Source organism: Canis lupus, chromosome X (genome assembly GCF_003254725.2).
Source record: "Canis lupus dingo isolate Sandy chromosome X, ASM325472v2, whole genome shotgun sequence".
Lineage (NCBI taxonomy): Eukaryota > Metazoa > Chordata > Mammalia > Carnivora > Canidae > Canis > Canis lupus.
In genome coordinates, this window is record NC_064281.1 from 93013432 (window position 1) to 93027267 (window position 13836).

The 13836-nt window shown below is 44.0% G+C and overlaps 1 protein-coding gene and 1 long non-coding RNA gene across 2 annotated transcripts; one reads left to right on the forward strand and one right to left on the reverse strand.

Moving 5' to 3' along the window:
* Positions 1-1768: 1768 nt before the first annotated feature.
* LOC112649153 (rab GDP dissociation inhibitor beta-like) lies at positions 1769-3072 on the reverse strand. The gene is given in 1 exon segment (XM_035712237.2): positions 1769-3072. A coding segment is annotated over 1 exon segment (1092 nt). The 3' UTR covers positions 1769-1980.
* A 3814-nt stretch (positions 3073-6886) lies between these two features.
* On the forward strand, positions 6887-13501 carry LOC118353764 (uncharacterized). The gene is made up of 2 exons (XR_004813169.2): positions 6887-11757; positions 11844-13501. It is a non-coding gene; the product is annotated as an uncharacterized LOC118353764 (long non-coding RNA).
* Positions 13502-13836: the final 335 nt, after the last annotated feature.

Here is a 13836-nt window from a genome sequence, read left to right on the forward strand (position 1 = left end):
TATAAAGAACTTATTCAACTCAACAGCAAAGAAACAAACAATCCAGTCCTGAAATGGGCAAAAGACATGAACAGAAATCTCACAGAGGAAGACATAGACATGGCCAACAAGCACATGAGAAAATGCTCCGCATCACTTGCCATCAGGGAAATACAAATCAAAACCACAATGAGATACCACCTCACACCAGTGAGAATGGGGAAAATTAACAAGGCAGGAAAGGCTGTTTTTGTTTTTTTTTTCTTTACCAATGAACATTTTTAATTGTGATAAAAATAGCATCAGTATAAGGTGGTTGGGGAATAATGGAAAGGAAGGGCTCAGATGAGATACAGCACATTCATCAGGGGGTGGGGTCTTTAGTCTCCTGCCCCCCCCCCACTTAGCCTTTTACCATGGTATCCAGCACCTGGGAAGAACTTTTCTACACACTATTTCTGCTCAGGCTGTCACTATTTGACCAGGCAGGGGACAGAGAAGCAGCCAGTGGGCCTAACTCTCCTTCCCTTCGACCTTGAAAACTGAAGATGACTGGGCACATAACTCATGGTGGCCTGGTGTCGTTCCACCTCGTTGGGTAGCCGCAGAAACCAGCTATACTACAAAGGCCTGGTTAGAGACCCCATAAATAGCTTTCCCTGGGTCCCTGGCATCAGTCATATTGGCATTTGGGCCTGTGTCCTAGAAGGAGCTCAGGTTTGCTCGTATCAGTCGATGCTTCTCACTGGCTTCAGATAAAACTTTCACCTAATAAATAGTGTGTTAGCACTAGAGCCTGAATGAGCTCCTCGGGGCCCGGGAATCATCAGATGAAATACTCCTCCTTGTCCCTGCCCTTGGCTGAGTCACTCTCCATTTGGAGGATGGCGCTGGGCTCGCCTTCTGCAGGTTCGTAGGTGACGTAGCTGCCTTTGTTCTTGTACAGGTAAAAGAAGATCAAGATCACGACTGAGAGCAGGGAGGTGAGCCCCAACCATTAAGCAGTTTGTCTACTATTTTTATACGATTACAAAATGGCAACAAAAAAAATAAAAATAAAAATAAAGAAGTCCTTATTGACCCCCCCCCCTTTGGTGATGTGATCATACATGAGACAGGTACAAGGTTAACCGAGGGGGTGAGGAGGGAGCGACGGGAACCACAGCTAGGACCAGACAACGTTCTGCAGGCAAGGGGAGCTTGGAAGAGGCGCCCTGACACCGACGGGGAAGTGGATGTGAAGGAAACAGTGCTAAATGAACCCTTGACGACAGAATTCGACAAGGGAGCTGGCTGCTCGTGTCCCTGACCCCCTAGTTTGTAGAGAAGTGGGAATGGAAGTTAAGTAGCCCTAATCCTACCTTCACAGCTGAGGACAGGTGGTAAAAACGCTCGAGTAGAAGGACTGGTGTGTCCAGATGTGTGGATGGTATGTGTAGGGGGCAGACGACAGGGCACGAAGGGGCAGGGTGGGGACCTGAGCAGCCGCAGCTAGTCACTGCAGTTAAGAAGTCAAAACAGAGATGACCAAATGCAGAGGAGACCCCAATTAGCTCTCCAAGTTCTGGATGATAAGGGGAAGCCATTCTGTCGACTGAGCTCAGTGAGCTCGGGTGGATTAGGGCCAGGAGGCTAGGGCGGGGGTGCCCTAAGCACCAATGGCCGAGAGGGACCCAGCCACGAGGGCCAGAGCTGGGCCAAGCCACCGATGTAGGGGAGGAAAAGGGGGAGGAGCCCAGAGCGTGCTGTTCTCCCCAGCCTAGCGGCGGCCATGCGGAGCCTTGGGCTGGCTAAGGTGAGCAGACGCGGTGACCTGCCGGTGCGGAGCCGCCCCGCCGTGAGACACGTTCCTACATGATATTAGAAAGGGGAGGAGTATTTACTGGTACAGCGCCCTGCAATCGCGGTGCGGATTACAGCAGCAGGCCTACGCTATCGGGGGCATACAGTATGCGTCATTTGCCAGAGTCTGTCCTAGCGAGATGAGTACGTGCACTGCTCCTAGTCTTCCCCGTAGATGTCGTTCTTCTTGCGCTTCATTTCCTCACAGTCAAACTCGGAGCCCGTCATCCTCCTGTAGATGTTTTTAATATCGTCACAGGTGGTCTCAAAGTGAGTTGTAGCATCGTACGTGCGGGAAATGAAGATCTGGCTTTCCGTCCCCAGGTTTTTGGGTACAAGGAGGTCGCTGATGCTAACGAATTTCTGTTAAATTGGTTCCAGAAGCCCCAAAGCTGGTCTGATTTCCTTCTCGGGTTCCTTGGTCTCCACCGTCGTGCTCACTATGGTAATGTACTTCCTTTGCGCGGCCACATTGTGTGCAGAGATCATGCACACGTAGATGTCTGACTTCCGATTGACCTGGTTCTGGGGTATGATGATCTGGCAGGAGTTGGCGTCATTGGTGTTCTTGATGGGGTGGCTGAGAATGCAGATAACCCTGATGAACTGGCCCACCTTCTCTACCCGGTCTTTGACATAGCTGGGGTCACAGATGAGCTGCTTGCAGCGAGCAACCGCTCCTTCAGATTTCACACCAATCACTTTGCCATTTTGCACAATGATTTCTTCAATGGGTTTATTGAGCATGTAGGTGCCACCATAAATAGCACTTAGCCTTGCAAATCCCTGCGGCAGCTCCCCAAGGCCATACAGTGGGTAGAGGTACGGGCTTTTGCCATATCTTGCCAGAGACTCCCTGTAAAGTTTAATCCTATTAATGGTTTCACAACATGGCTGATCTAAATAGTCATTGGTCCTGTAAAGTGCCAGGGCATGGCCAGTAAAGTCTATGACATCTTGTCCCAAGTCAAATTTCTTGTACACCTCCCGCATGGCAGTCTTCTTAGGATCGATGCCCTCAAAAGTTCTGGGATCTTTTTCATCAAAGTTGGCAACATATACTAGGAATTTTCTGAAGCGACGTTTTTCAAACAGTCCCATTAAGCTAGATGCCAGGGCTTCTGCTTCAGTGGAAGGAACCTTGTAGATTTTTCCTCCCTTGTAGACAAAGCTCCCTTCAGTCACTTTGAAATCCAGATAACGAGTGACCTCTGTATAAAGCAGCATCTTCACCAGCTGACCATTGGCCATGAAACTAGTGAGGATTTACACCAAACCCAAAGGCCAGTTGCCTGATTACACATCTCCAGTGGTGCTGCCTTATTCCAAGACTACAGTGGAGGATTTCTGCATGAAGATTCATAAAAATCTTATCAAAGAATTTAAATACACTTTGGTCTGGGGTCTGTCTGTGAAACATAATCCTCAAAAAGTGGGTAAAGACCATACGTTGGAGGACGAGGATGTCATTCAGATTGTGAAGAAGTGAAACCTTCCCTTCTGCCCATCTGCTGGGCCAACCATAGCAGCTTTTCCCGTGACCAAGCACCCTATCCCAAACCCCTTCCGGCTTTGGCAGCCAGTGGATCAGGATTCAGGGGAGGGAGATGGAGGCCCTCAAACTGGAACTTTACTTGTCTTACCTTGGTGTCCCCTTATAAATTCAACTGCATAAAGGACCTGGTAGGCCAGCCAGCTAAAAAAAAAAATGTTGGAGAGGATGTGGAGAAAGGGGAACCCTCTTGCACTGTCGGTGGGAATGTGAACTGGTGCAGTCACTCTGGAAAACTGTGTGGAGGTTCCTCAAAGAGTTAAAAATAGATCTTCCCTACGACCCAGCAATTGCACTGCTGGGGATTTACCCCAAAGATACAGATGCGGTGAAACGCCGGGACACCTGCACCCTGATGTTTCTAGCAGCAATGTCCACAATAGCCACACTGTGGAAGGAGCCTCGGTGTCCATCAAAAGATGAATGGATAAAGAAGATGTGGTCTATGTATACAATGGAATATTACTCAGCCATTAGAAACGACAAATACCCACCATTTGCTTTGACGTGGATGGAACTGGAGGGTATTATGCTGAGTGAAATAAGTCAGTTGGAGAAGGACAAACATTATATGGTCTCATTCATTTGGGGAATATAAAAGATAGTGAAAGGGAATAAAGGGGAAAGGAGAAAAAATAAGTGGGAAATGTCAGAAAGGGAGACAGAACATGAAAGACTCCTAACTCTGGGAAACGAACAAGGGGTGGTGGAAGGGGAGGTGGGCGGGGGGTGGGGGTGACTGGGTGACGGGCACTGATGGGGGCATTTGATGGGATGAGTGTTATGCTATATGTTGGCAAATTGAACTCCAATTAAAGTAAGTAAGTAAGTAAATAAATAAATAAATAAATAAATAAAATAAAAAAGAGTCTTGTATTAATAGGACTTTAATGTATATATAAAACTTTATCATATGGGTACGGAATGAATATTTACCTAGCCCTCTATTTTGGATAGATTGTTTCAGTGTTTTAAAAAAATATTTAATTTATTTACTTGAGAGAGCAAGACAGCACAAACAGGGGGAGCAGCAGAGTGAGAAGGAAAAGTAGGCTCCCTGCTCAGCAGGGATGAAGGGCTCTATCCCAGGACCCTGGGATCATGACCTGAGCCAAAGGCAGATACTTAATCATCTAAGCCACCCAGGCATCCCTAGATTGTTTCAGTATTATCAGTAATGCTGCAATACACATCATTGTGCTTGTATCTTTCTATATATCTCTGATTACTTCCTTAGTATAAATTCTTTTTTTTTAAGATTTTATTTATTTATTCATGAGAGACAGAGAGAGAGAGACAGAGAGGCAGAGATACAGGCAGAGGGAGAAGCAGGCTCCACGCAGGGAGCCTGACGTGGGACTCGATCCTGGGTCTCCAGGATCACACCCTGGGTTGAAGGCAGTGCTAAACTGCTGAGCCACCCGGGCTGCCCAACCTTAGTATAAATTCTTAGGAGTAAAATTATGGGTCAAGGAATATGTAAATTTTTAAAGCTTTTTCTACATTTGGCTAAAAAGCTTGCCAGAAAGGTTGTATAAATGTTCCATCTCTGTTTTTCCAGAGCATGTTTTTTGTTGATAATGGTAGCAACTGGTTGTATGCTGTAGATCCACTTTGGCGATTTTTCTTTTTTTTTTTCCCAAAAAGTATTTTTTAAAGACTTTAATTATTAGAGATTGTGAGCAGGGGGAAGGGCAGAGGGAGAATGAGGAAGGGAGAGAAGAGTCTGACGTGGAGCTTGATCTCACGACTCTGAGGTCACCACCTGAGCTGAAATCAGAGTCTGATGCTTAGCTGACCGAGGCACCCAGGCACCCTGGTGGCAATTTTTCTGTTCCTTGATACAGTGCTATAGGATCTAGCCCCATGCTGGGTTCACACTAGGTCCCTAAAAAATATTTGCTGATTTAGGGCAGCCCCGGTGGCGCAGCGGTTTAGCGCCGCGTGCAGCCCAGGGCATGATCCTGGAGTCCTGGGATCGAGTCCCACGTCAGGCTCTCTGCATGGAGCCTGCTTCTCCCTCTGCCTGTGCCTCTGCCTCTCTCTCTCTCTCTCTGCATCTCTATGAATAAATAAATAAAGTCTTAAAAAATACATTAAAAAAATATTTGCTGATTTAATATCCTTCCTAATACGTTCCTTGAAACTCTTATGTGGGGCATGTGGGAAACAAAATCATCAAAATATTAGTGTGCTTTAACCCTGAATTGTATCACTGAACCCTGATACAGAGTATGGCCTTCAGGGGATAGACAGGTACATTTTGATTGGGAGGAAGAACTTGGGAAAAGTTCAGAGGCTCTAAAGTGGGATGTGTGAAAATAAACCTCATTTAAAATGGAGTGTGTGGGGATCCCTGGATGGCGCAGCGGTTTGGCGCCTGCCTTTGGCCCAGGGCGCGATCCTGGAGACCCGGGATTGAATCCCACGTCGGGCTCCCGGTGCATGGAGCCTGCTTCTCCCTCTGCCTGTGTCACTGCCTCTCTCTCTCTCTCTCTCTGTGACTATCATAAATAAATAAAAATTAAAAAAAAAAAAGTTTAAAATGGAGTGTGTGGGGGTGATGGGCGCCTGGGTGGCTCAGTTGGTTAAGCTTCCAACTCTTGATTTCGGCTCAGGTCATGATCTCAGGGTCATGAGGTCGAGCCTTGAGTCGAGCTCCATGCTAAATAGGGAAGAGTCGGCCTGAGATTCTCTCTCTCTCCTGTTCCTCCCCTGCATGTGCTTACTCTCCCTTTCTCAAAAAAAAAAAAAAAAAATCTTTAAGAAAAATTAAGAATGGAGTCAGGGAGGAAGCCCTGAAGGGGGAGCTCTCACATATTACCACTTGCTATAAGAAGCATACTTTACCTTCCTCAAGAGGAAGCAGTTTACCTTATAAGACCCCAGCAGCAGGAAGAATTTCTCCTTGCTCAGCAACAGCCCAGCCAGTGAGAACTCAGGAAAACAGCTCCTCCCAGCTTCTTCCTTTTCCCTCCTTTTTTATTTTAATTTTTAAAAAAGATTTTATTTTTTCATGAGAGAGAAAGAGAGAGAGAGAGAGAGAGAGAGAGAGAGAGAGGCAGAGACACAGGCAGAGGGAGAAGCAGGCCTTTTTTTGTTTTATGACTTCCACCCACTGCAGGAAGCCCGATGCAGGACTCAATCCCAGGACCCCAGAATAACACCCCAAGCCAAAGGCAGATGCTCAACTGCTGAGCCACACATGCGTCCCTTCCTTTCTCCTCCTTGAGAGCAAGCCCCTCTTCTATTTTCTGGGTTGGCCTGTGACTCATTGTAGTTTTCCTGTTCTGAGTTGTAATTCCTCTGCTGTTTTTGAATAAAGTCATTTTGCTGGTAAAATAACTGGCTCTTTTGTTTTTGAAGGTCAACATTATATGGTGATCCAGATGGGACCCAAGGGTGGTGAACCCCAGAGGAACCAACAACCCCCAGAACCCTGTAAAGTACCCACTTCATTGCCTTGTGCTATCTGCTTCTGTGAGTCATCTTTTTTCTTTTAGTTCGGTAAGTCTCCTCTCGGATCTGAGCTCCCTCCTTCTGGTTGAGCTCTCCGACTTTATTTGGGATCTGTTTAATTTTTTTTGTTTGTTTGTTTTATGAAAGCGTCGTCCTTCCTGGTGAGTACTCTTCTGTTTCCTGAATCTCTGGTTTTGAGTAATGGGTTCTCAATCTGCTAATTCTCTCAGGAGGGTCCTCCTTCTGGGATTCCAGTCAGTTTTACATTTAAAAACTATGGTCCTTCCTCATGTGCATTTTTAACTAGTTGGATCAACTTAACAAAAAATAACTTAGGACTCAGTGGCTGTTATGGGGAACTTTTGATCTTCCCAAACTTGTTTTTCTTAGAACCAAATTAGGAGCTCTAAAATTAAGAAAGAAAGAAAAGAAAGAAAGAGAGAGAGAGAGAAAGAAAGAAAAGAAAGAAAGAAAGAAGAAAGAAAGAAAGAAAGAAAGAAAGAAAGAAAGAAAGCTCTAAAATAAAATGAACTGAATGGGATACCTATTTCAATTAATATCTTGAAGCTTCCAAGAGTATACAAGACTCTAAAATCATCTCTTTATAAAATACTATTTTAAATTAACCAAGGTGAACAAACCATTGAAAGAATGCAAAACAAAACAAAACAAAACAAAACTTTTCAGGCTTCTCTCTTTGTCCCCTGCCCTCTTTGTCTCCAGCCCTATATCTTTTATGCCCTCTGCTTCCTCATTCTGGTTCTCACAGTAAGCTTCCCCTTTTCTCAACATCTCCCTTCTCTGAACCCATTAGAACCTGCCCCTTTAAAATTACTCTTGGAGGATCCTGATGCTAAGTCCCTAATTTCCCATGTCCCCTGGACTAAGGCTGAACTGAGCTGTAGTCAAATATTTTCTTGGAGTTACTGAAGATCCTCATAGATTTGCCAAGGAATTTTATACAGTCATCCAGACCTACCAACCAGGTTCCTCAGATTTGTATCAGCTAGTTCACACGCTTGTTGGCGAAGACCAGGCCCAGCACTTGTTGGCGAAGACCAGGCCTAGCACTGGATGAAAACAGCTAATTGGAATGATCCTGAAAAATCTTTAGAACTTTATTTTTTTAATACTTTATTTATTTGAGAGAGAGCACGAACAAGCGCAAGCGAGGGAACGTGTATGTGTGTGTGCGCACGCACGTGCACGGAGAGTATGCCAGCACAAACAGAGGGGAAAGGGAGAAACAGGCTCTCCTGTGAGCTGGGAACCTGACGTGGGCTCGATCCCAGAACCCTGGGATCATGATCTGAGCGGAAGGCAGATGCTTAACCGACTAAGTCACCCAGGTACCCCTCTTTAGAACTTTAAATGAGAGACCAACCCCATGCCTTGTTATATGATCAGTCTGGGCAATTACTAAACAGCTTCACCTGGCAGTCTCTAGGGCTCTCCTAAAACCTGTTGATTGAAATAAGATTGAGGCTTGCACTCAGAAACCCAGTGAACCTGTGCACAACTATTACAGTCATCTCCAAATTATTTTTAAGGAAAATTCTGGCCTTTCTATGAGTGTCAAATCCATTCAGCTACCCTTCAATTCTGTGTTCATTAAAGAGCTGAACTGGTATTTTTCCCTTGTAGTTAAAGGATGAGGATGGAATGGGAAACTGTCTACTTGAGATTTGGTTAATTTAGCAATGTGGCCCACCCACACCCCAGAGAATTCAACTATAAGGAAGACCACTAAAATCCTTAATTTTCAACTCCAACAAATGGAGGGCCCCTGAAATAAAACCAACCCCCTCTTGGTCTCTGCCATTGTTGCAAAAAAACAGGACATTGGAAGAAAGATTGTGCCAAGTGGAAGCATTCTAGATGCCTTCAGCCCTCCAACAAGCCTTTCCAGGTCCCTCCAAACTCCTAGCTACAGGACTCCAAAGAACTACAGGAGCTTTTCCCAATCCTTCCTCTCCACCAGCTTGGAGAAAAAACTTTCTAGATTAGGGATGAATGTCTCTGTGTCCTTATCAATACCGGAGCTACACTCTCCGTGTTCATCCTCACTCTTATTAAACAGCCCCTGCTCAAAGTACTGGAATGGTTCAAGTAGTGGGGATCTCTCACAAAACTCAACAGGTTTCTATCTTTAAACCAATTCCTTCTTGTTTCCTTTAAGAGATACTTATTCCTTTCTTCTTAGTTCATCTGCCCCATTCATTTTTGGGGGCTGAGATTTCTTAGAAAAATAATGTATTGGACTTTTTTTCCTCCTGAAAGGGGGAGATAATTCTAGAATTTGATAGCAACAACTGAAATTGCCAACTAGGTGAATCAGATGACCCTTCAGTATCTTTTATTTTTTCCATCAAATTTTTCACTGTGATTGATTTCTCTGTGGATAAAGCCAATAGATTATCCCTTTGCCTTTTGGGGAAAGAATGCAGTGTACCTGGATGGTAATACCCGTGGGTTTTGCTCAGTCTTTCCTACTTCTCCCAAACCTTGAAAGTGGATTTGGAAATACTAAATTACCTGGAAGTTCTGCTTTATTACAATACTTAGGCAGCTTGCTTTTCTTATCCCCTTCTCAGGTGTCTTTGCAGGGACAGCATCCATCCATTTAGGCTGTTAGCCTTAAAGGGACACAAAGTTTCCAAGGAAAAACTACAGTTTGTTCAGACTCTGGTTTGATATTTGCAGCACCTGAGTTCAGAACAAAGGCTACACCTGTAGATCCAAATAGGCTTCATGGCATTCTGAACTTCCCCAAACTACCCCAATTATAAGGTTTTCTCAGGCTAGCTGGTTACTGTGCAAAATTGGATTCCAAACTCTCTAGCTGTAATAATCTTAACCCTGCCACCATTCTTCCTTCTTTGTGGACAATACTCCTCATAATTCTTAGACTCCTCATGATGGCTTACAGAATACGCCTTTGGATAACGCAGACTTTTGGTGGTTTACCAAGAGTTCTTATTTAAAAGGTGAAAATAGTAAACATTATGTTGGCTATGCTATTACAATTTAAAAAAATTTTTTTAGAAAATTTTAAATTTTATTTTATTAAAATTTTTTTTAAAATTTAAATTCAACTTGCCAACATACAGTATAACACCCAGTGCTCATCCCATCAAGTGCTCTCCTTAATGCCCGTCACCTAGTCACTACATCCCTCCACTCTCCTCCCCTTCTGCAACCCTTTGTTTGTTTCCCAGAGTTAAAAGTCTCTCATGGTTTGTCTTCCTCTCTAATTTTCCCTCACTCAGTTTCCCTCCTTTCCCTTATGGTCCCTTTCACTACTTCTTTTTTTTTAATCTTTTTTAAAAAGATTTATTTATTTATTTATGATAGACATAGAGAAAGAGAGAGAGAGAGAGAGGCAGAGACACGGGAGGAGGGAGAAGCAGGCTCCATGCCAGGAGCCTGACGTGGGACTCGATCCTGGGACTCCAGGATCGCGCCCTGGACCAAAGGCAGGTGCTAAACCACTGAGCCACCCAGGGATCCCCTCACTACTTCTTATATTACAATTTTTTTGAAGTTGTCAAGGCAGCACCTTTGCCCTCAGCTATCTCGGCCCAACAGGCTAAATGATATGCTCTTGCTTAGACCTACATTTTAGCCAAGGGCAAAACTGCAGATATCTATACTGATAGCAGGTAGGCCTTTGGAGTAGCTAACGACTTCGGAATGCTATAGAAACAGTGAGGCTTCCTTACTTCTAGTGGGGACAAAATTAAAAATGGCCTTTATGTTCAGGAATTATTAGATGCCATACTCTTGGCAGGTGCTTTGGCCATTATCAAGGTCCCTATGCATTCCAAACTGGATTCTTTGGAAACCAGAGAAAACCACCTTGTTGATATTTCCACAATAGATGCTGCTCTCAAAGGAACCAACAAACAAATCTCTGTCATGGTCCAACGGTATGTTCCCCTTTTCAAATGATAATCTAGAAAAATTGACTAGAGATGCCCAACAATCAGCCCCAGGAAAGGAAAAACAATATTGGAAACCTAATGACTGTAGGTTCGATTGAAAAAAGAAAACTCTAGGTTGGGCCAAATAATAATCCAGTGCTGCCAGAGACTCTAAAGTTCCCATTACTGACTAGGGTATATGTATCCAGTCATTGGTCTGCTGAGAAAAATGAAAACCTTTTGAGCCAATACTAGTGAGTAAATATTTACAAGACCATGGAGTGACTGCTTTGCTTGCCCCACCTGCCTGAAATATAATTCAAGGAAACTTGTCTACACCGCTCCTGGACACTTTAAGTTGCCCGATGGACCAAAGTTTGGCAGAAGTGTTTTATTCAACTTCCCTCATCTCATGCCTATAAATATGTCTTTGTAATGATTTGTATGTTTTATCAATGGACTATTTTTGTGGCTAAAATCCTACTAGAAAAGATCATCCCTACCAGGGTAATCCCCTTTCAAACTTCATAGTGACCAGGGGACTTGCTTCAGGTTTGTGCTGTTAGGCCATTGTTACAAAACTTCCACTGTGCTTACTACCCTTTATCCTCAGGGCGAGTCGAACATACTAATGGTACCATTAAGCAAAATTTGTAGAGATCCTTCAAATACTCTGGCAAAAAGCCCTGCTGTTAGTTTTCCTACTTATTAGGTCTACCTCTTTGGAACCTATAAACTCTCACCCTTTGAGATAATCACAAGATGGCCAGTGTAGTTGGCTCCTGCTTCTTCTGATCCACAAATGGTAAAGGGGGATATACTTCAATATTGCAAAGACCTAATTGCTTCTGTTGAGAATAACCATGCTTTAGTAGAACAATCTTTCCACAGTGCATTCCCCGGAGACAAAGACTTCAAATATCACAGTCCAGAGATTTCATCTATTGGAAAAGATATCTCCAGAAAGACCCTCTTCAACCCTGTTGGAAAGGCCCCTATCAGGTACTGTTAACCAACCCCTGTGCTGCCAAACTCCAAGGAATGATTCTTGGAGCCATGTGTCACATCTTTTTCTTTTTTCTTTAAAGATTTAACTTCTTAAATCATCTCTCCATCCAATGTGGAGCTTGAACTCATAACACCGAGATCAAGAGTCGCATGCTCCTCCATCTGAGCCATCCAGGCATCCCCCCACCCCCATGTGTCACACCTTAAGGAAGCACAAAACCCTGATTAGATCTGCACACCAACTGCATACCTGGAATTAAAGATTTCCAGGAATTGAAGCAAACGACAGCCAAAGGAGACAGCTTTCTCAAGATGACTGGACCAGACCTGTATACCTTTTTCTTGCTGTTGGTTCTTAAACCATATTTATCCCCTTTCTTTCATGGTCTAATCTATTGCAAAAGCAGAACCTTTCTGACTATTGGATCTGACACCAGAAATTTTGATTCGTTCTTCCCTATTTATTATTTGTTCCCCTGCACCCAAGGGAAATACAAACGAGCTAACTCCTCTTTGCAAGGCTTTTTAGAAAGAGTTTTATTTATTTGAGAGAGAGTGTGTGACAGAAAGCAAGAGAAAGCAAGCAAGCAGAGAGAGGCAGAGGGGGAGAGAAAGAGTCTGAAGCAGACTCCATACTGAGGGTGGGGCCTGACTTGGGGCTCGATCCCACAACTGCAAGATCATGACCTGAGCTGAAACCAAGAGACTGATGCTCAACTGACTGAGCCACTTAGGTGCCCCTGCAAGGCTTTTAGAAAAGACCACTTTAGGTGGGATGGTTCCTTCCAGAAGTTCTCCTCATCTTATTCTATATAATTATTTTTTAAAAGATCTTATTTTTAAATAATCTGTGCACCTGATGTGTGGTTCAGACTTATAACTCTGAGATCAAGGGTTGTAAACTCTACTGACTGAGCCAGCTAGGCATCCCCTCTGTATGATCATTTTTTTAAGTAGGCTCCATGCCCAGCATAAAGTCCAGTGTGGGGCTTGAATGCATGACCCTGAGATCAAGATCTGAGCTGAGATCAAGAATTGGACGCTTAACCAGCTGAGCCACCCAGGCTCACCTGTATAATCATTTTTAAGCTTTATACCTGTTGCCTCTCAAACCTTTCTAGAAACTATGTGCCCAAATAGGATGATGCAAGCTTAGCACTTCAAGATGATCTTCAACATTTATCTCAGATGGGAAGTGCCTGATAGTTCTCCCTCCTACCCTTCCCCATACTCATATGTGACCTCAGGGGTTTCCAATCTATGTACTTTCCCTGATATGGGACATGACAACCAGGAAGAGTCCTTTCTGACACCAAGGGGACAAATCCACTAAATATGAAAAAAAAGCCAGCACAACCCTGACTTTTGATTAGGAATCCTTTTTGAAGAAAGACCTTGATCGAAAGGGAGAAATGCGAAAATAAAGGAAACCTCATTTAAGATGGAGTCAGGAAGCCCTGAAGGGGGAGCTCTCATGTATTACTACTTGCTGTAAGAAGCCTCTCCCATTTCCCAGCAGGAAGCAGCTTACTTTATGTACCCCAGCCAGAGGAAGGAAGAATTTCTTGCCCAGCAACAGCCCAGCCAGTAAGAACTCAGTGAAACAGCCCCTCCCAACTTCCTCTTTTCCCCTGTAAATTAAGCCCCTCTCCTGTTTTCTGGGTTTGCCTTAGTTTGCTTGTCTTGAATTATCATTCTTCTGCTATTTCTGAATAAACTCATTTTGCTGGTAAAATAACTGGCTCTTTTGTTTTTTAAGGTCAACAGATGCAGAAACCACCTGAGGTTTCTGAGAACAGACCGAAGGGGTCTGAAAAACTGAAGTTTGCTGGGGAGGGAGGTAGTGTCTGAGGCATTATGGTAGTTGTTGTGGGGGGTGGGAGAAATCAAAACTCCTGCCAATTACTGGCTTCCCACTACCCCACTCCTTTAAGCTCTCAGGATGTTAATTGACCTAGTTTTTTTTTATGTAAAACATTAGTGTACAAAAGTCTCCCAGCAGAAATCTGGGCATAATTATACTGAGTTGTGCTTTTATTTTTTTGGAGGGGTGGTATACGAGTTTCATCTAAA